Source organism: Oratosquilla oratoria, chromosome 27 (genome assembly GCF_046742065.1).
Source record: "Oratosquilla oratoria isolate Oo_2021 chromosome 27, ASM4674206v1, whole genome shotgun sequence".
Lineage (NCBI taxonomy): Eukaryota > Metazoa > Arthropoda > Malacostraca > Stomatopoda > Squillidae > Oratosquilla > Oratosquilla oratoria.
The window spans coordinates 47553348-47575887 of NC_134803.1; the positions used below are offsets into that span (position 1 = coordinate 47553348).

General features: G+C 37.7%; 1 protein-coding gene across 2 annotated transcripts; it reads right to left on the bottom strand.

Annotated features, from left to right (window-relative positions):
• Window positions 1-4343: 4343 nt before the first annotated feature.
• On the bottom strand, window positions 4344-17773 carry LOC143040018 (uncharacterized). 2 transcript variants are annotated; one of them, XM_076210553.1, is made up of 8 exons: window positions 17636-17767; window positions 13536-14870; window positions 12603-12682; window positions 11871-12014; window positions 10249-10410; window positions 9949-10099; window positions 7471-7627; window positions 4344-7263 (listed from the first exon to the last, which is right to left on the bottom strand). In XM_076210553.1, exons 3-8 carry the CDS (start codon window positions 12603-12605, stop codon window positions 6060-6062), a joined length of 1821 nt encoding a protein of 606 aa, XP_076066668.1. In that variant the 5' UTR covers window positions 12606-12682; window positions 13536-14870; window positions 17636-17767; the 3' UTR covers window positions 4344-6059. The 2 variants fall into 2 exon arrangements, with proteins under 2 accessions (XP_076066668.1, XP_076066667.1); XM_076210552.1 differs by lacking the exon at window positions 13536-14870 and having other exon boundaries at window positions 17636-17773.
• Window positions 17774-22540: the final 4767 nt, after the last annotated feature.

Genomic DNA, 22540 nt, shown 5'->3' on the forward strand with positions numbered 1-22540 from the left:
ACCCCACAAGCTGAGAGAGTGGTTGAAAAGCCCGCCAACGTCTCTCACGACGTCGACAATGAGGAGGAGCCAGATGACATTTAAATTGTAGGTAATTATAATTATTTATTAAACACAGGTTAGGTTAGGTTAGGTTAGTTTAGTTTAGGGTAGACGAATTTATCATCTTTTCATTTCTTCGACATTGGCATCTATCATAACAAAAATGGCGTACCATTCGTCCGACATGACTTCGTTACTTACAAAATCTGTTTTAGCACCTTTTTTGTTTTTTATTTCCGTTCACAAAATTGCATATTACATTGATACATTATGATTATAATTTACAAAATAATTAATTTTCTATTGCTATATTGCGCCCATGGTCGAAACTAAAAATTTACCGATATCTGATGATATAGATACGAATTAGATCTGTGAGACCTGCATACATCTTTATTTTTACCCTTGTGTAAAACTGGGCCCAAAAACTTCAGAGATCCACATCTTCAGTCAGTGCACTTTTTCCTACACATCTAACTGGAAGAGTTTAGTTTGCAGCATAACTGTATGAATACAGGTGGTGTCTTCCCTAGCCGATTGCACACTTTAATAGTACGATATGATTTTTTTTATTTTCTATTAATTTCGCTCATACGAATACTGAAATAGGATTTGCACAAGAAACGATAATCAGTGACAATAGTTACAGTAGTCAGACCTTGTCACCTTGTAATTAACAATAATATACCTAAGTAAATATATTAATTCATAGGAGACTATAATACTGTGTCATATTACATTACTTCAAACTAGACAACATTAACACTTACTCGTCATTTTCAAATTCCTCATCGGCCATATTTCACTTTTCACTTGTATACACAACGTTTGTTCACCTTGTGCAAGCGTGTTTTGGTTTGATCGAAGTTGTGACGACGTTGTCCGAATAGTTCGGTTATACATTTTAGTGATTTTAGAAATAATTCACTTATCTATCTATATATGTTGGCATTAAAGGTAACTTATAATTGCATAAAAATCACAATTACCTACATCATTATCAATTTGTTAAATTTAATAAAGTAACATATATATAGAACATGACTTTAAAACAAGATCGAGTAGCCAGACAGGGATAGTAAAAATTACGAATACAATAATGAAACGCTTATGTAAATATGTGAAATATGTCAGTTCGTAAATAACTGTTACTGTTCTTACTAATTTATTTTTTGGCCGCTCTCCTCGAAGGCTGTATCATCTATATCATATATGTATTCTTCTAAGGCGGGCTTTTTAACTTGATATTTCGTACCATTTATTAAAAAAGCCAAAGATCCTGCAGCACACAAATGAATGGACAGTGGGGAAATAAGAAGGGTCTACTTTCGGTAATCCCCAACTCTATGATCTGTCAATCACTTGTCATAATAGTCCTACTTGTCTATCGTACCTCGTCTATGTGGCTATTGATGGAGCAGTGAATTCCAAGGGTCGATGATAGTAGTAATAATAATAATGATAAGTTGATTTGGCAATGAATCACATACATGAAATGCAGATAATGAAAAGAACACATAGTTCGAAATAACAATTACAATTGCCGAGGATAACACAAAAAGCACGTAAGCTTATTTCTATTGTGGTCCTCATTAGACTGTTTTCTACACTAAGTTACACAGACAACATACGTAGGGGTTAAGGGGACCAGAGACCGTCATGAGTAACATCAATCAGTACACATATAACACATAAACATCGTGGTCCTCCAATGGTCAGGTTTGCTAAATTTCATGGAATGGCCTCTGAAGTTGTTTATGTTTAGCTGGAACAACTTTGTATAGGGGAGGTCTCATATCCTTGCAGGAGCTTGAAGGCCTCCATCATATCGCCTCTCACTCTCCTCTCCTCCAGGGACTGTAACCCAAGACGCGGACAGCGCGGCCGCACGAGTCATAGGGGGTCCTAATCGAGGCCTGGTACCAGTATCGTTGCCCTCCTCTGTACTCTCTCTCGAGCCCGGATGTCTCGTTTTATGTAAGGGGACCACGACTGGGCTCTATAGTCCAGAATGGAGATAGAGTGGCAACAAAATGTCCTTGGTGAGCACACTGAAGTTTCTCTTGATGATGCCCTCTCTGCTGATCGCCTTAGCTGCTACCGTTACAACATGAACTGCGGACTTGAGGTTGTTCGTCTTACAGTCCAAGGTCATTTACCTGGGTTGATTTTTCCAGCCTACTGTTATTCAAATGGTAGTGAGCCTGCTGGCTACTGCAGCCTATATGCATGGTCTTACATTTGTTTGCATTAAATATAAGCAGCCATTTGTTGGTCCATTCCTCCAGATATATGTCACATTAGTCTCTGAATCTCCCTCAGTTGTCAAGGTTCTGTATATCATTGTATCATCCACAAACTGACTTTTAACTCAAGACTGTTAATGATGTTGTTAATATACACCAGGAAAAGGACTGGTCCCAGGTCTGAATGCTGTGGCACTCCACCTAGCACTGGCAACCAATCTGAACACTCCCTCCTGATGCATACCTGGTGAAAGCTATCTATGAGAAAGCTCCTGATCCAGCCTAGAACATTGCTGTCCACTCCTAAGGTTCCTAATTTGACCAACAAATTCTCATGGAGAACTCTCCAGTGCCTTCTCACAATCAAGGTAGTTCACATCCACACAGTGACCACAATCCACAGCATTAACCAAGTCATCCAGCAACATAGCACAATGCATTTTTTTCAGGATCCACTCTTCTCAATCTACATGGGGAGGGGACTGCAAAAGATGCCCTAAAAAAGCCACCCTACACCTAAGCTGGCTGGGGGACTTCCCCCCAGTAATGTCACCCAAATACTACATGAATGCCAAACAATAACAGGAGAGAGTAACAACCTTCCAAAAATCCAAGTCTCTTTTGCACTTAATCCCTGCCCTGCAACACTCCCTTGTGAATAGAGTAATAAATCCACCTTCACTTTTGGCTTTGAATATTCTATAATGGAAATACTGGAGTGATTGCCTGCCTTCCATACAGTAGTAACTGTCACTGATGCTATAAGGGACAAGCATCACAATCAATGATTGCAATCCTGGTCCCACCAAACAACATTGCATTCTCAAGACTACTCAAACCTACCAGGAACCAACATTACCCATATTGAGATGAAGTAAACCCTGACTTGGATTACCCAATATTTTTGGTCCTAAAATCAGTTAATAATGAGTCAATAACATAGAAATGTCTCATAGAAATATATGATAAATTTGAAAGCAAATGTGGACCCTCATCTGAGCATGAGAGAAACCTTAACAAAGGACTAAATTCAAGAACTCTATATGACAAAGTCAAAGACTAACCTTGATAGAATCCAAACATCAGCACACAAAACATTTAACATAATTGTGGTAGCACTCCATATTCCACTACTGTACTAACAATACAGAAAAAATAATGGAAAGAATAAAAAGGTGATATAAAATAAAAAAGTAGAACATATACCAGGTTAAGAAAACAATGAATAGTAATGTACAGAACAAAGATCAATACTCCCACAATGATAGGGACTTTCAATTGAGCATGACTTCCAACCTATTAAATTGTAGGTTAACTTAAATATGAGGTAAAGAAATACTATCCATGTCCATGCCACTGTTTTAACTGGCAGTACTTTGGAATCATTCAATCTGTTACCCTGGGTCTATCTTACAGAAGACACATGGCCTCAAGGAAACCAGTAACATCCTCTGGGTGGAACCATTATTCACTTAGAGAAGTTATTGTGTTTTCTGGGGATTTTTAATGTGAGGTGTAGTATGAGGACTTTGGATACACTAAACAATGATGTCATTGTCTTGGTGTATATGCACATTGCTCAGCCACTGCATATGGTACTCCATGCTCAAATCTAGCCAAATATATAAACTGCAATCAAGTTCATCCTGTATCATCCTCAAACTGCACTGTATATCAATTTGAAAAAGACCTTTGTCAGACTCTGAACATTCATTATAGATAGATAGACTTTATTTGGCAATAAATCAATGTACATGAAGTGCAAATAATGACAAGACCACATAGTTCGAAATAATAAATGTAAATTGCCGAGGATAACACAAAAAGCATGAGCGCTTATTTCCATTGTGGTCCTCATCAAACATACATAGGGGGTTGAGGGGACCAGAGACACTCATGAGTAATCTGCTATTATTGGCAAAGCAAGATGGCTAAGTATGAAGAAAAATCCTTACCCATTTTCCATTCTTCACCACAGTGCAAAGGCTTTATCTGATATTTGTCAACCCTGGGTCATTAACTGAAATTGCACAGAAGAGGTCAAAGAAACACTAATTATCTCTTGCATTTTATTTATACTCAAAGCTTGTTTATAAGTTATGCTTGTGACTTTTTGTACTTTCTGGAATCTTGCCAATTAATTTGTTTATGTAACATAATTAGACAAAATCAAATAACAAATAATGATACACATACACATACATTCAAACAAAATAAAATGTCAATAACAAGAATGAGTAGCAATAAATGATGTGGAATATAAATATCTTCGTATTATAAGGAACTGTTACATTTGTGTACAAGGTCATAAAGCAGAGATGTATATATATATATATATTTATACATATATATATATATATATATATATATATATATATATATATATATATATATATATATATATATATATATATATATATTTATACATATATATATATATTTTCAACATTTCAGCCGTTACCCACTCTGTCAGTTGGCTAGGCCTGAGAGCCTTTATCAGAGCTCAGGGATATACATATACAAATCATGATCATAAAAGCAGAATTTAAAAAGAATTAACAATATAGAGTAATTGACATATATCAAATCATCAAGTCATTTAGAGATGTGCGTACCAGTCCAAGTTTATTATAATAAAAATAAAACATTGGATCTACATCTATGGAATATATCAATATTACACCAAAGCACCCAAACATGGAGGAATGTTCAACATTCCTTCCCTTTATCAACAAATGTTATCAGTTATACAAGTGAAAAATAAAGTCATACATTTTCTCATGCATACTTTGTGAAATCTAGATTTGACCCTTTCAATGTGACATATTTTTTGTTTTGTCTTGTCAGACAATCTAATTCAACTATGAGACACAAAATGGACTTGAATGGGTCTCAATAAACTATGACAACCTTCTGTACAAGGTTGTCAATCAAATAATAGTGTCTGGCAATATCAAAACCATAGTCTATGAATAAGAACACCACAATGACCTGGTCACAAAAATGGGAAACCCCACAAGCACACAATTTCTTTTCCATTGCATAAATGGAAAAATGTCTTTCACTACCCATATTCTGTGTTGTTTTGCTTGCACTAGGCAAAGAAACACAAACACTTGATAAAATCATAACTTATGCCTCTGTTAAATAAAAACTAAACATAATAATGATGATAAAAAAAAAAGGGAGTGAAACTTATAAATTTCTCCCATTCTTTCCACATCACATAAACTTGAAAAATTATCAAAAAATCTTAAGAATTAAAATATATATCATATATATCCAATACTCTTCACACAAAACAGTATGGACCAACCGTGGGTACCTGCATGAGACGGTCCACTCGGTCTCCAGACCACACCCAAGATCTATCAACTTTGAATGGATTTCTTCCTCCTTTCCACAAGGAGAGCTTGCACCTAGTGACTGCTCCTCTCCTACCACTACTGTAAGCCAAGGACATAGAAACAGTCCCATATTAATACAAAATAGACAACAGTACATTTTTACCCAAGGAGATCTATAGGTGCGCCCAAGGACTGTTGCAAGCAATGGTGGGGCTCAAGGGCTGTTGTCACAGCCACTGTGGGGCTGTGGTTGTCCAGTCAGTGAAACTCGAGGCAACAATTCTTATCATTATGAAACAGTATCTGAAGGTATTTCCATGTTACTGATGGCCACAAAATTGGTAACTCCTTACATAATTCAGTAAATCTACCTACTGAGAATGAGGCCTGAACAATATGGCTACTGACTAGAAGACACAAACTCCTAAACTTGTTCATTTGCTAAGCTATTAACAATTTGGAAAGAAGGACATATAGAAAGTTGTCCCTGGTGAACAACTGGGTTGTAGTTAGACCCATTCTTGCTGCTATCATTGTTATTCATTTCCGACAATCCCAGACCAAGATTCTTTGATAAAATTGAATTAGTTGGGAAGAAGACATTGATTTGGTTGTCCAGTGGTCTTATATTATGCATGTTTGTCCCACAAGTAGTCTGACTACTGGGGGACTGGAATGGTTTTGCCATTGAAGAAACTGGAGACGATGGAGATGAAGAGAGACTGGGTGGTGTAAGTTTGCCATTGAGCAACACTGGTGGTGTCCTTTGTAAATTTGAAGCAGCTGGACTGGTTGGTGATCTTTGCATGTCAGTACAAAGGGTCACCTGCACACCTGATGGTGTACTGCAAAATGTTTGAGAAGAAAGGCCAATATGAACATCTGGAAGTTTGGACTGGGTGGCAGCTGTTCTCCGAGCCCATGAGATGCCTGCACTTGCAGAGTCAAGTGGAGCCAGATTTTGAGTTGGAAGGAACAACTGTGGAGTTACTTTCTGACTATAAAGTTCATGAGGTTGTCTGGCAGTGTCTCCTGTGGAGAAAGTATGTGGAGAGGAGATTACAGGTAAAGGAACGGCAAGCTGCAAATTGTTTGGCCGGACAGGAGCTGTCTTGACTTCTTTATTAGCACCCTCTTGTTGTGCAGAACCATCACTTGGTTCAAAAGAATCACCCTTTTTCTGGTCTTTAGCTACTTGGTGTTCTTCTCTTCTTTTTTTCTCTTCTTCTGCAAGCCCTTCAAAGAAGGTCAACTTATCTTGAATGGCAATTAAACTGGCTGCAATATCCTCACTCTTTTTGGGTGGCAAAAGGCTAAGTTTTGCAAACTTGGCATAGACGTCAGGAGTATGTGACAAGTCCTTTACTTTGTTTGCCTTTCTCTGCTCCTTCTTGGCCTTGGCTCGGTCTTTCTTGTTCAACCTGGGCTCTTCTGTTTGCTCCCATTCTTTGCAATAGAAAGACCCCTTGCCCTCTGCATCTTGCAGACGTGGAGTGCTGGGAGTCACTCTTCCAGTTGCTGGAGTAGCAGGGGTGGAAAGTTGATTGTGGGAATTTAAATATGATAGTAGTCCACGGCACAAATCACATTCCTCTTGGAATGGCACAATGCTTGCTTCATACTCCTCCCTGTAAAGTAAACAAAACCATGTATTTTACATGTATATACATAAGGATCCATGACATCTAATCTACACCAACTTTATCCACGAATTTAAATCTGCTTGCATATCTGTCCAGCTTTACTGGTAGTTGGAAGAGAATTAAACATATAATAAAAAAGTTTACAATGTTTTATTACATACCAAAACACTGTTTCTTCACAAAAATACTCACCAAAGTTTGTTCTGTTCTTCCTGTCGTTGCCGGGCTTTCTCAATCCTCTGCTGTTGCCTCTCTTCGTATTTTCGTTGACGAGCCTCTCTAATAGCACGCTGCTGTTCCTGCCACTCCCGCTCCTTTACACCCCGCTGTTGCCGCAACTCATCTATGGCTGTTAGGAAAATATAATGATCAAATACACATATATCAAAGGGTTTTTCCCCCCCAATAAGCAGACATAGAATTAAGGGGAGGGTGAATGAAATTGCTAAAACTTATTTGAGCAGTATGGTAGGGGTTATGAAGAAGGTCAAGGTGAGAAATGTGATGGAGAGGTAGACAACAGGTATGGAGAGTTGTCAGACAGGGCAGACTGAAGATCATCAAGACAGTTTAGATATATGAAATGAATGAGTGAGGGAAGACTATAAAAAAAAAGTGTGGAAAAAAGTAGATAGAGTGAACTTGAGAGGAAGACCAATAATGAAGCGGATGGATGAGGTAAAGAGGGCACTGGATGCAAGAGGAATGTTTGTCAAACAAGGAAGAGGGAGTGCCAATGATAGTAATAAATGAAGGGTGGTTATAAACTGAAGAAATGAAGATCCAGTACAAATCCAAGGCAAATAATGAAAGTGTCCCTATAAACAAATCTCACTTAATTCTTTACATAATTGCTTTACTTTGAATAAATTTAAGAAGAAACCTGGGCACAATCTCAAATTTCAGGATATCAACTTATAAATACAGCAGCTTATTTTTCTAAAAGTGAGTACACACACTGTGCACATGCACATTGTGCGTATTTGCTTCAATGATCAGATGGTGACTTGCATGGGCGCACAAATACTTTTCAGTGAAGGCAAAGTTTGCACACATGCAAATTTCTGCACACACTCACAGCAAAAAATTAGAGGAAACATTGCTGAGGACCAATGCCAGCCACTGTGAGGCTGCAAGCTTGCCACTTAGACTCAAGGCAACATTTATTAACATTGGTGAGAAATGTAGTAACACATTTGTAAATCACAACTAACACCACAGTCGGACAAAAGAAAGAATTGAGTAAGTGAAACTATATCTTTCTGAAGAGGATTGCAGTTAGCAATCGAAATATATAGTTTCGCTTACTTAACTCTTTCTTTTGTCTGACTGTGGTGTTAGTTGTGATTTATTAACATTATTACAACCCTGTCACCTCCATACTGAAGTGCAGCCCTGAGGGGATGACACTCAGTCTCCAGACTGGACCCAAGATCACTCTCTCTCTCTCTCTTAACTTCAACTGCACTTCTTACACTTTCTCAAACACAGAGCTGACGACTGATAACTGTTCTCCTTCTTATACCACTTTCAACCAGTAACAGTTCCACACAAATATAACACATACAACAGTCCAAAATTTCTCCCCAAAATATATCTGTAAGAGGGCCTGAGGGCAACTGCCAGCCATTTGAAGCAGCATTATTATTGCAAATGGGTGTGGGATGGGTGAATGCCTTGGCTGTCTACCCCCCCTCATAAGGGGGAAGAAACTTTCTGGTGTATATGTTGTTGTTGTTGTTGTCGTTCCCTAGACTGTCTGTCCGAGCAGTCCCGTCTCCCCAAGGAAGGCCACAGCCAAAACTGGGTTTTCCCACAAATCCTTTATAGAGTGTATGTTGTGTTGTTTGCGTGCATGATTGTGTATAATGCAGTCTTCCATTATGTGTTGTATGGTATGGGGTGAAGTGTTACATCCTGGGCAGCTGGTCACAATGCAGTCATCCAGCCTCTTCTGGTAGCTTAGAAGTGCTGGGTGGTGGCCACACCGCAGTCTGGCCAAGTGGACTCTGTCCTTTCGTGGGAGAGAGGATTCAGAAGGGTGGATATCAGGGGGTCTGGCATGCAGCAGTGTGTTGTCTTTCAGTGTGTTAATGGAGCGGTGAGTGATATGATTATGAATATGTTTCCGGAGGCTGGTATTTGGTGGTTGTGGAGGAAGAGAAGAGAGTATCTGTGCGTAATAAAGGTCTTTGGGTGTAGTTTTAATGTTTCTTGGTGTGTGTGGGTGTTCTGCTATGTAGTGTAGCGGGTGTGATGTGTTTGTGGTGGCTGCAGCAAGTGTTTGTGTGCCTCTCATGTCGAGGTGGTCCTTGACTTTGAGGACTTTTGTTTCATGGTGTAAATGGTCTGTAGGTGTTGTATTTGTGCAGCCTGTAATTGTTTTTAGGGCTTTGTTTTGTATGATTTGAAGGGTGTTGTGGTGTGTCTCACTGAGATTAGGAGCCCATGCAGGACTCGCATAATTCATCACTGAGCCACCCCTGGCCATCAGCTCTACGCTGATGGCACCGATCCCCAAAGAGGTGTATATGTAAGTATGTATGTATGTATGTATGTATGTATGTATGTATATATATATATATATATATATATATATATATATACACACACATAGATACATATATATATTACTTAAACCAACTTTATAAAGTTTTCAAAATATCTTACATTTTTTGTTTGTGGCAATAGCGTCCCTGACATCAACAATGCCTTTACGAATCTCATCTTCTTGCAAGCAAATTCCTCGCAGTTTGGAGTAGTTATCATTTCTCTGATCAATCAAACGTGAACGTTCCTCCCTAAATTTCTTGTTAGCAGCCTGTAGTAATAAAATGAGGATATGAGATTTGCTAAATGTACCATTCAGCATGATTAATCAATACATAAAGGTTATTTGCAAAGATACATTATCATGAGAAAATATGAATGATACAGGGTTCTTATAAAAATTTGAAGACTTTAACAAACCTGCTTAGCAAGGTATTCACGAAGAGTCTTGATGGACCGCCGTAACATGGATATTTCATCTAGAATTCGCTGTTCTTCTTTGGGTTTATAATTGTTGTTACGTAGTTGATATTCTAACCGTTCTATGTTGTCTGTGATTTGCTTCTCTTTGTGATACCTTAACTGAAATTACAAAAGGGTAATTAGGACACAATTATGGAGTAATACCTGGTAATAATTGACATGTAATCAGTACTTTGGGGACTGTTTCAGGATACTTTTACAAACCAAACCCACACGTTTGTCTATGTAAAATCTCAGCTCATACGGGAATGATGAGATGTTTTTGTATGACTGATGTCCCTCCTTCCTGCTGTTCCTTTGAACATATTTGTTAACCCTTGTACGACGTATCTCTTTCTTCCCTGATAACCATGGTCAGGTGGGCAGAAAATAATGTTACTACCATGTTCCCACTCATGTCACTGAACATGACTATAGGCAATTCACTCAAAGAATCTCAGTCGATCCTGCGTTTTTGGTTGGCAGCCCTGCTCATCCTTCGCTATGATGCAAGTCACGAACTTGTTCATATCTACATATTTCAATCTCCAATCTGAGTGTCACTCTTCCGACTACATATGTTGGTACAACCGTATTCAAAGACTCAAGAAGATAATGAGTATGAGATGATGAAGGCTGTAAACTAATCGAGATCGAAAAACCATGAGCAGTATGTACTCAAGTCATGTTCAATTCTGACTCATGAGATTGATTGGGGGTGGAGGGAGGGAGCAAGACGCTGTGCTTCCCACCACCCGTCCAGTATCAAAAGATAATCATATACACATTTCATTTTCTCTTTTATGTGTCACTTTATGGGATACGTGAAAACACAGTCATATTCATGACTATTTTACATCACAGAAGACATTTTAAATTTCACAACCAACCTCATAATAACTGGACACAGCGATAAGTAAAATACAGTATAAATATTAGAATTATATTCCTTATCTTATACTCACTATAAATACTTTCTTTCTTTATACTATTGAGATGGAAAGCTTTGAAATAGGTGAACAAGGACTGTTTCATCCCTAGATGTACATGAAATTCGTGTAACTCGTATAGTCACAGAGCTAAGTGAAGAAATATGAAAATATTTTAAGGAGGTTTGAGGTTTCAGCCAGCTCAGCAGGGGAAGGGTGAGCAGGGCTGCCTACCAAAAATGCAGAATTGAGTGAGATTCTTTGGGTGAATTGCCTATAAATTGGGTGAATTGAGGCAGGAGAAGGAATCCAACCAGATCCCTAGTAATTGGGTTACTGAATGTACATGGATGTGGTACAGATGAGAACCAAAGGGAAAAGACTAGTAGTATGTTAGAGAGATGCAGTTTTCTAAAACAAATTAAGTGTGGGATCATACATAATTTTAGATTTTGTTTGACCATCTCACCTTGACAACAATGATGCACACTACAGATATTGTACATGTCATACAATTTATCAGTAATTCAGCTAGGGAAAACCCTTGGTATGTTTCTTGTGGTAGGTTATGCTTGCACAATGTATTTAAAAAAATCATTAAGATATATTTTTTATGAACTCCAACTAAAAATTAAGTCACAAATAATTTACCTTATTCTTTAAAGAGGTCAGTTCTTCAGAATTTCTGTTGATAGATTTATTTGCATCAGCAATTTCTTCTTGCAGCAGTGTCTTGACCTTTGTTAAGTGTTCTTTGGATTCCCGCAGGCTCTTCAAGTCATCATACATTTTGGACTGTTGGGTAAAAATCAATATAATAATAATGCTAGATATCAATTGAAAATGAGCTCTTTCTATTTGCCTACCACCTCAGCACTCTTTGATCTACCCTATCCAGTAAATACAGGCTATTGATTAAATATCAGCCCTGCATTTTTATACAGTCATAATGATTTCATTATTTCTATTGTATTCTATTTTTGTCATATAAACAAAGAAAGGAGTGAGGTATATGAGACTTATCAACATGCATGTTTTTTGCAATATGGATTTCACCCTCTCTATGCTAGTGATGGGTCATGTGCAGATGAATAAAACTGCCTGGCAACAGCCAGATACTTGAGATAAGTTTAACCCCTACATAAATGAAACTACAACTGTATCTAAAAATAAATAAATAAATAACTGCCAATTAGTACTGAAGTGATTAATTTTGTCTATGATTAATTTTTTCTAAGCATTTGAGCACAAAAAAAAAAAAAAAAAAAAAAAAAAAAAAAAATAATAATAATAATAATAATAATAATAGATAAAAATAAATAAACAAATAAATGTAATAATTATAATAATAATAATAATATATATAAATATATTGTAACATACCATTTCCTTTGACTTGACCTGGACCAGAATCTGATGTGTTTCCAACTGATCATCATATTCTGTCAATGTTTTTGGTAGAGCTGTTAAAAAAGATAAAGAAATGAATATATAAAAAATATGTTAAAATAATACTTAAGGACTTTCATAAAAACTAGAGATAAATATCTTGACTTTAATCATTATGATATACACCATTCCATTCATACAACATAACAAGTGGGTGAAATATAAATCATGGGCCAAAAGAACAGATCATTTAGCTGTTTCATGTTAATTACTCATTAGCAAGATGTGATCAATAACATCAGTAAGGAATTACTGTACTCCTTTCCTACACTAAGCCAATTGGAGAAGCTCTCATCTTTGGATCCAAGAACAACCAATCCTCAGGACTTTGCAAAATTCAAGGTGTTACAAGGACCAATATATACTTCATAGGTAGCTCTGTCAGAGCCAGTAACCCAATGAATTTGCCCAAATCAATAAATGTGAACTGTGGCAAACACTGATTTAGCACAGAGATCAATTTGGTCTAATGTCACAAACTCCCCCCTATCAAGATGCTGGGATGGTGCCCCTTACAAAGGGCTTTGTAGCATGGAATATAATGAACCATGTCCTTAGCTCAACTCACCATTGGCAGGGCTTGAACCCTCACCCCCCCCCCATCACCTCAATCTATGCCGCAAGTAACAATACCAGTGAGCAATAAGATAGACAAGCCCAAATTGTGCTTCAACTTTACCAACATCATATGTTGATCTATTGGAGCAATCCTATAATGACAGGCTGCAGTCAGCTGGATACCATACATCTATAGCTAACCACACAGAGTGATGCTGTGGGCCAACCTGTTAATGTCTTCTATATTGGTCTTGCTACAAAAATTTGACTTTTGCACCCTCATTATCTAAACTGTATAAAATGCCTTACTTATCTACTTCTCCATTAGTTCTTCCTGTTGTTGTTTCCTTGTTAAATCTTTCTAGTGCTGTTGAGCAATTTCTAAGAGTAGTGTAATGGTGGAGTGGACCTTTCAGAGTTCTTGTTGATTAGAAGAGGTGGGCAGTGTGTTTGGATTCTTTCCGAGATCTATCTTTCCATTAGTTTAGATATTGTGGACACGAGAGAATGATCTATAAGATGCTAGGCTTTTGAGTAATTTGTTTGATTTTAAGATAGGAATTATGTGTGTTCTTTTCCTGATTGCTGGGATTTTGTTCTGCTTTAAGAAGTGGTTGAAAGTATGTCAGGGACTTTCTTGCTATCAGGCTTGGGTGTTTTAGACAGATAACTGACATCTTGTCTGGACTTCCTGCACATTTTTTTCTTTTTTTACTATACAGTATCTTGATTGGAAAAGGTAGGGGTGGCATCTATGTTTGGTCTTAATTTGTTTTAACTTTTTGTTAATCATTCAATTTTCTGGAGTTGTTTGTTTAACAACTATTTCAAAAAAGTTCTTGTTAATAATGATGTGCTGTTTTAGGGATGGGAATTTTCTTTTAGTTGCTTTTCCTGCTTTAAGTGTGTGGTGGGTTTATTTCTGAGTGTTTAGTGGTTTTATTGTATTCCACATATGTTTGTTGCTTTCTCGTGTCTTCATTTAGTTATTGAGGGTAGCTACCTGGTGTATAGTTAAAGTTGTATCTTTTCAATAGCCTCTACAAATGTTTCTTGTTGGTTTTCTGTATGGTATTTGTGATCTCCTCTACCATCTTCTCTATTGATAGATATTAGATTTATAGAAGTTCTCCAAAATCCTTCCTATTTCTTCTGTGTAAGCTTGTAATTTTTCTATTGTGTCTGTGTATTATGTTTTTGGGTGTAGGAGTGGGTGGGTTGGCTGCAAGTCCAATTATTTGGGCAATAGTTAATGTTTGTGAGTGTAAATGTAAGATAGACCCAAGAATAGCAAGCATGGCACTGGACCAATGTGGATTTAATTTATGGGTCTCCTGCTAATTATGTGCAGGAGCCTAAGTTGTTGTTGTTGTTGTCGTCGTTCCCTAGACTGTCTGTCCGAGCAGTCCCGTCTCCCCAAGGAATGCCACAGCCAAAACTGGGTTTTCCCACAAATCCTTTATAGAGTGTATGTTGTGTTGTTTGCGTGCATGATTGTGTATAATGCAGTCTTCCATTATGTGTTGTATGGTATGGGGTGAAGTGTTACATCTTGGGCAGCTGTTCACAATGCGGTTATCCAGCCTCTTCTGGTAGCTTAGAAGTGCTGGGTGGTGGCCGCACCGTAGTCTGGCCAGGTGGACTCTGTTCTTTCGTGGGAGAGAGGATTCAGAAGGGTGTATATCAGGGGGTCTGGCATGCAGCAGTGTGTTGTCTTTCAGTGTGTTAATGGAGCAGTGAATGATATGATTATGAATATGTTTCCGGAGGCTGGTATTTGGTGGTTATGGAGGAAGAGAAGAGAGTATCTGTGCGTGATACAAGTCTTTGGGTGTTGTTTTAATGTTTTTTGGTGTGTGTGGGTGTTCTGCTATGTAGTGTAGTGGGTGTGATGTGTTTGTGGTGGCTGTGGCAAGTTGATTTTGATACTGCTGACTAGGTGCTGGAGTACTAGGTGCTATGTAGTGTAGCAGATGTGATGTGTTTGTGGTGGCTGCGGCAAGTTGATTTTGATACTGCTGACTAGGTGCTGGAGTATTGATCTCCTTATATTGTTAAGGGGGAGGGGGTTCGTGTGATGCCAGATGGGTTCTCCTGTCCATTATATGCTAAACACAGCAAAATAGATCACCAACACTAATTTATACATTCAAACTTGGTAATCTAATCTTCTATTTTGCTATCTTTAGCAAGGGAGGGATGGAGGAGGAAATCATGTTGCCAAACAAAACCACTTTGTGTGCATGCATGCTACAAGGACAATATCTGTTGTTAGCTGCATATACAACTGCAAAACTGCTGTGAACTCAGGTTTATTTATTTGATGTTACCACTAATGTATACATAACATAGGAACAACAGCAACCACCTGATGGACTGGGATAAACCAGAACTGTTGATTTAGTAAACCCAACTGAGTAAAAAGGAAGTGTTTGGAATCAGTCATCATTTGGAACTCCAACACTATTGAACAAAACAAAGGTACATTTGATAATGCACCTTTGTTAATCCACTTAATTCTCTATGGTGAACAAATTCTTAAAAGTTTTCCCCTGCCCACTTAGTCCCCCCCGCCTTTTTTCTTTACTCAACTCTTTTGCTTTCTCCCTCCGGCACAACATGAACAAGCATCCTGTCTGCCCTGGCCAGATATAATACCAAAATGTATGGACGAGTGTCCCACACCAGGTTCCTCTTCCTGTCTCTCCAGAGGTTACTATATCATACTCAAATAGTTTAACGGAGGTAACGTTATTTTACGGTTAGGAAGTCTTGCGCAGCTGCAGTGGACTTCGCTAAATGTAACAAATCTAGTGAGACATTTTTCGAATCGTTGGTAAAAATAAAGATGGCTACCGCTGGACTCAGGCCCTAAAATGTGATTTTTTTTTCTTAAGTGTTTTTGTTCATTTTATACCTGTTTTGCGATGCACATTACTCCATTTATTAGTCTTCCCCACCCAAAAACCCCGATTTCCCACACATCCCCCCCCGGATCGTTTGGGAAATGTAGGCATAAGTTCAACACTTAATTACTTCAAAAGTACGCATTTGCGATGGAAATTATGTACACCATCGTTCATATCACAACATTTCTCACCAGAAACACATAAGTCACATATCAAATTCTATGGTTGGGTGAAACTATAAATTGTCATATTCAAAATAAGGGCTCCATTTTCATATGGTGCTTCCTCTGACATTTATTCAGAATTTGTATGGAATTGCAACTTTGATCAGTGGGGTTTGAGCATTGTTAATGCTTCAATTCTTATGAGTTATGTCATCATGTTTCAGCATTTGGGGCAATTGTTTGCTTCTATGAAGAAAGGGCAATGGCTACTGTTTTGTCACTATTGCTCCTATATTTGGGGAGACTACTCCATTCACAGGAGGGTGAGTCACAGGGTGGAGCAGGAATGCAACAGAGGGGAGTTGGTTATTGGAAAGCTGCTCTTCCTTTTATCAATTGTTCCATTTTAATTTTCTCTATTCATGCACAGTGTCAGTGTGGGTGATTTTGCTGGGGGGTGGCTCCACAACAAGGTAAGTTTAGGGAAACTATGTTTGGAAAAACTTTTCCAATTCCATACAAGTTGAGCAAAGTGGATCCTGGAAAGATCTGCAAAATCACGTAGGGTGCTGCCAAATTGTGTTGCTCTCTACTCAGAGCACAGGGCAACAACTGGATCTAAACCACCTTCTATGTAGGCTAAGACCGACTTCAAGAAATCACTATCTGCCTCACAGTCACACGCCAGTGGTTGTTAGTTGGAAGAATAAAGTCAGTGACACAGCTGAAGGGAAGTTTGAGTGAGTAAATAGTGTCATTTCCAGTTATTGGCTCACTCTTGACAATGAGATGAGAACAAGTCCTGGAAAGCACCCTGTGGAGGTGGAGTAACAGCTAGTTTTCTTCTTACTGATGAGTGATGTCCAATACTTGAACATTACCCCCAAAATCTTACTACCCTTCTTAGAAAGGAGATGCATTGAAGAGCTGCAGGACCTCAAAATAAGATTCATGACAGGTCATTGTTCTCCAGATTCTCTAGCTTATATTTATTTGGTTTATTTTTCTTTCATTCTATATATCAAATGTAACCCTTGGTGAGGAGTCCTTTTCCTGCATTTACCATTTTTATCCCAAAGTTAAGAAATGTGCATACATTGCCCCCAACAACTTTTTCTATTATGTGATTATGTTAATATCCTCACACAAATCATCAAGAACAATTTAATAGCAATATAAGCATGTCATGTGACTAGAACATATCACAGGTTACATCTAACTATTGATAGCTTGTTGCTCGGCGGCTGTCAATGGCCCGTCCTTCTTCAGCGCCTTAGCAATTTGTAAAAATTTATGCGATTCCCGGTAAGTCATGCACTGCTCCTTCACTTCTTACCTTGTGCTCCTTCTTGGGTGCCCTTAGTACCAGACATGGTACTTTTGGACGACATTTTAAGTGTCACATTAAATAAAATGGAAGAATTGACACCGAATGCTTTGACCCCTGACTCAAAGCTTTTGGTTGTTTACTGGAACGTTTGTGAATCATGTAAGATAGCTTGCATATTTCTAAAGTTATCTTCATATCCTACGTTTCCCTATAGACCATTATTCACGTGGCATATCACATGTATTCATATCAAAATACCAAAATATTTACTAGATAATCAATGTAATGTAAACATTCTTACGCCTTGGGCTGTACCTATTATATTTTCGAAGTTTATAGAGTTCTTTCGTCAAGATATCTTCAAACGTATGAGAATGTGCCCCCTGTTTAGTATCGTCATCACCTACTGCCTCCCCTACTCTAACCATGGTGTAATATTGTGATTATGAGAGTGCAATGACCATTCATCGTTTTCAAATAATACATTTGATCAACAGGAATCGTGTAACCGATTGAAGAGCTACAGTTAATTGCAAACGAAACATTTTCATTATCAAAGCAGTATTTACCTATTGCATCATGTTATACTTTCTAAATATTCAGAGGGTGTTAATAACGAATATTCTTACACATAATTCACATGTCTTTTTCAGATATGCATGTAGACACGGTTCTAACATGCTATATTGAATTAAACAAATTTTAAGCGATGACTCAAACATCTCTTGCCACAAAACGCTGTGATTTGTTATAAACGTCTTCGGCTGATGCTGATTTACATTTAATTGTATTCAATAACTAATGACTTGCCAGTATGTGCAAAAGCCATACAAGCATGCTACTCGTCACCGTGACTCATCACTTAACAACGGCAACAACGTGAACGGTGAATCATCGTCGTTACAACTTTTTTCATTCATGGTTATGTTACCGTAACACGTGCTCATTATATAGTTTTGGTGCGTTTCTGACCCAGTCTTTAGATATATTTACAATACTTAGTCACGTTCTGCTTAGAATGCCGGCAAACTTACTACACAGAGAAGTATCACAGGACATTCGCGTGGAATTTCCTTTGTTAGCGAGACGATGCCTAGAATACATAGCCTGGCGGCAACAAGAATTAAATGGTGTGCTTCCCAATATGGAAAGGTTACTCAAGATAAAATGCAACGGTCCTGTAACGGAAGTTTGTATTACAAATACAACCCCTCATCTACCAATGAAGTACCACACAACGGAATAAAATAGCCAGACCCCTGAAAAGGGGTGGGCTATGAGGATATCTTTATGGATCAATTGCACATAATTATTATAATTATAATGATATTATTACTCTCATTATCATTTACCAATACTGTTATTACTATAATACTAATACTAATAATAATAATAACAATAACAATAATTCATATACCAAGGGTTTTCCCCCTTGCAAGGGAGGCCCAAAGTCAGTTATAAATCCACTCCCACCCATTTCATCCCCACATGCTCTACTCCCATTCATTCCTCCCTCTTTTCTTGGCTCCTGGATGACGGGGTCATTCCTACATCTCGCCCACTGCCCTGTAGCAAGACACCGCACACCCACAGCAAGGCCGGTTCATTCAATCGGTGACCCGCCCCCTCCGTCTCATGCGTCAGAACATCATTCACACATACTCCCTAACACCCCCTATCCCCAACCCACTCCCATGCATCGCAGCATCATCCATACACAACCATTCTCCACTCACCCATATCTTCTGTTTTCTTCCTTCCTCAACTTACATCCCCCTCTTTCCCAACGTCCCTTTTACTCCATCCATCCATTTCATCCTTGGTCGTCCCCTCATGTTCACTACATCCACCTCTGGCTTCCACATTTCTTTTATTAATGTTTCTTCATTCATTCTTTCTATGTGTCCAAACCATCCCAATATTTTTTCTCATCAACCCTATCTCCCAACTCCTTTTCCAACCCCGCTCTCCTCCTCACCTCGTTTCTCACTCTATCCAGCCTAGTAATCCCTATCATACTTCTCAGGCATTTCATCTCAAACACATTCTAACTCTTCCTCTTTCATGTTCCATGTTTCTGCCCCATACAGTGCTGTCGGCACAATCACCACTTCATACAATTTCCTCTTAGCATCCATCCCCAAACGTCTATTTCTCATTATACTTTTTAATCTCCCATGGCATTTAATTGTTTCTCTCAATATTCTATCCCCACCTCCACTTCTCCCTTTCCCGCTACATTCGCCCCCATGTATCTAAGACTATCCACTTCTTCCAGCCTCTCCCTGAATACTGACTTCAATTGGCTGCCATCCTCTCCCCTTGTACATCTCATCACCTTACTTTTACCCACATTTATCTTATCTTCAACTTCATTCTTTCGCACCATCTTCCCAAAATCCGTCACTAACTTCTTAATCCCTCCTCTGATCTCGCTACAAGTGGATAACAGTAATAATAACAATACGAAGAATAAGAAAAAAAACGGCAACGGATTTCCAGAGTTTGAGTTGGGAATGGAAAGGTCTGAATATAAATGGGGGAATATTTTAATCAGCTTAATTTGCAGTTGGTATTACTCTCATTTAAAAAACAACAAACTTGCAAGGTGTGCTGAGTGGCCTCAGTAAGGAAAATATAGTGGTTTGAAAATTAATAAAATCAAAGCAATATTTAACTCAGAAGTTAAAATGGCAGTCATAATTGAGAGTAAGAATACTGCAGAACTTCAAACATAATAATGCAGGATATTAAATTTGAAACTGAAATAGAATGACGTGTCACAACTAAATGAAAAAAATAGTAAATATAAGAACATCATTTGAGGCTCTTTACCTTCATCTTTGAAACGCAAAGTTTACAATTAGTGTCTTGGAAAATGACGATTGCGACTGCATAGAGTATGGAGAGATTAATTATGGGAATAACGATGAAAGACCTGGAGAGGGCATGGTGGACAAGATTGATTATGGTCAGTACATTACCGACGCTTCTATCCTTGTGATCAATATCTCACGTCTACATCCTCATTTTTCATGTACTGGTCTGATCAATCAAGGGCGTTTCAACACCACCAACACGCACACACCTTTTTTGTGTAGGGAATTGTGGAAGGATTGTTGAGGTATTGGTGTTTTACCGCCCAAAAATTTGTGTAGTGTGCCTAGTTGAAGGGTTTTGTTGCTATGGTGAAAAGAACACTGGGAATGCTCCCTTGAGTGATTTCTTACTTGATACGTAATGAGGACAAGGTTGTTCCTATTCGTAGTCGAAAGGTCCCAATGGTTAGGATTTGAAATATGAAGGTGGATAAAGCTCCAATTCTTGGGAGTAGAGTTTGTTAGATTTGTTGTTACCAGGCTGTACCATATGCTTTGTCCAGAAAAACTAGTAATAAATTTACAGCATAAACGAATGCATGTCGATTGTTTGTTTTTGCAGTACGATAGGTAGTGACGCGGCCGGTACAGAAGCGTATAGGAGTAATCGGCGTCTCAGTTGCCATGAAAGTCGGAATAGGACTTTTATTCTGGGAGTTCATAGAGCTAGTTTGTAAGGGTAATTGGGGAGGTTTTGTCTTTCGTGGAGAGGGTGTGTAGTTTTTGCTCTGGTTTCAGTGACGATTATTCCTAGGTTCGATTTGTAAGGGGTGGACTTCGCTCTGTTCACAAGAAAGTGTCTTGAATTTGGATGCGATGTTTCTCGCTCCTTGAGTATATTTCTATTTCTATAATAATGGTGATAATAATAATAATAGTGACTATAACAATAATAATATCAATACTATTATTATTGTTATTATTAGCGGTTGTGATTGAAAAATCGGGCAAAAAGAAAAAAATACAAGGGGTATAGAGAAACTCAATTAATTAAACACCAGGGCCTGACGGTTGCCATCCAAGAATATTAAAGGAAATCAAAAATGAGATTGTTCCATTAGAAATTATTTTCAAGAAATCCATCATATCCGGAGATATCCCAAGAGAATGGAAGATAGCTAACGTTACTCCCATATTAAAAAAGGTGACAAAAAGAAACCAATTAACTACAGGCCTATATGCTTGACTTCATTTGTAGGAAAAATGATGGAAACTATTATCAGAGATGCTATCGAACATCATTTAGAGAGTAACTGTTTGATAAATTATAACCAGCATGGATTCAGACGGAAACGTTCTTGCGTGACTTATTCGAATTCTACAACTCAGTCATCTCAAATTATGACAAAAGAAACAGTATAAATTTAATATATCTAGACTTTGCAAAATCTTTTGATACCGTCCCCCACGAAAGACTACTTACTAAATTAGCTTCACACGGATTAAGTGGTAGCCTATTAAGTTGGACTAGAAATTGATTGAATGATCGAAAACAGAGAGTTGTTTTAAATGGCAAAATTTCTAGATGGGAAAATGTTACGAGTAGAGTTCCTCAAGGTTCCGTTCTTGGGCCACTTCTATTCATAGTATAAATGATATAGGTCACGGACTAAAATCTATTGTCTCCCAAATTTGCTGATGATACAAAACTGTGCGGAATGGCAAATGGTCATTAAATCAATTAGATATTCAAGAATATTTAGATAAGTTACAACAATGGTCTGAAAAGTGGCTAATGAAATTTAACACAAGTAAATGCAAGGATATGCACATAGGTATAAATAACAGTAAGTGCGATTAAGTTATTTAGAAATTCGTTAACATTTCATTTATCATTATTTATATTATATTTATTTAGTTATCACTAATATATATATATATATATATATATATATATATATATATATGCATATATATATATATATATATATATATGTGTGTGTGTGTGTATATATACATATACATATATATGTATATATATATATACTCATATATATATATACATATATATATGCATATATATGTATATATA

Excerpts from the sequence above, each read along its gene's own strand:
- LOC143040018 (XM_076210552.1), bottom strand. The coding sequence starts at position 17,690 with ATGTCGTCCAAAAGTACCATGTCTGGTACTAAGGGCACCCAAGAAGGA. Across the intron at positions 12,015-12,602 it reads AGGTCAAGTCAAAGGAAATG|TCCAAAATGTATGATGACTT; the intron begins GTATGTTACAAT and ends TTTACCCAACAG. Across the intron at positions 7,628-9,948 it reads TATTGCCACAAACAAAAAAT|CCATAGATGAGTTGCGGCAA; the intron begins GTAAGATATTTT and ends TTTTCCTAACAG.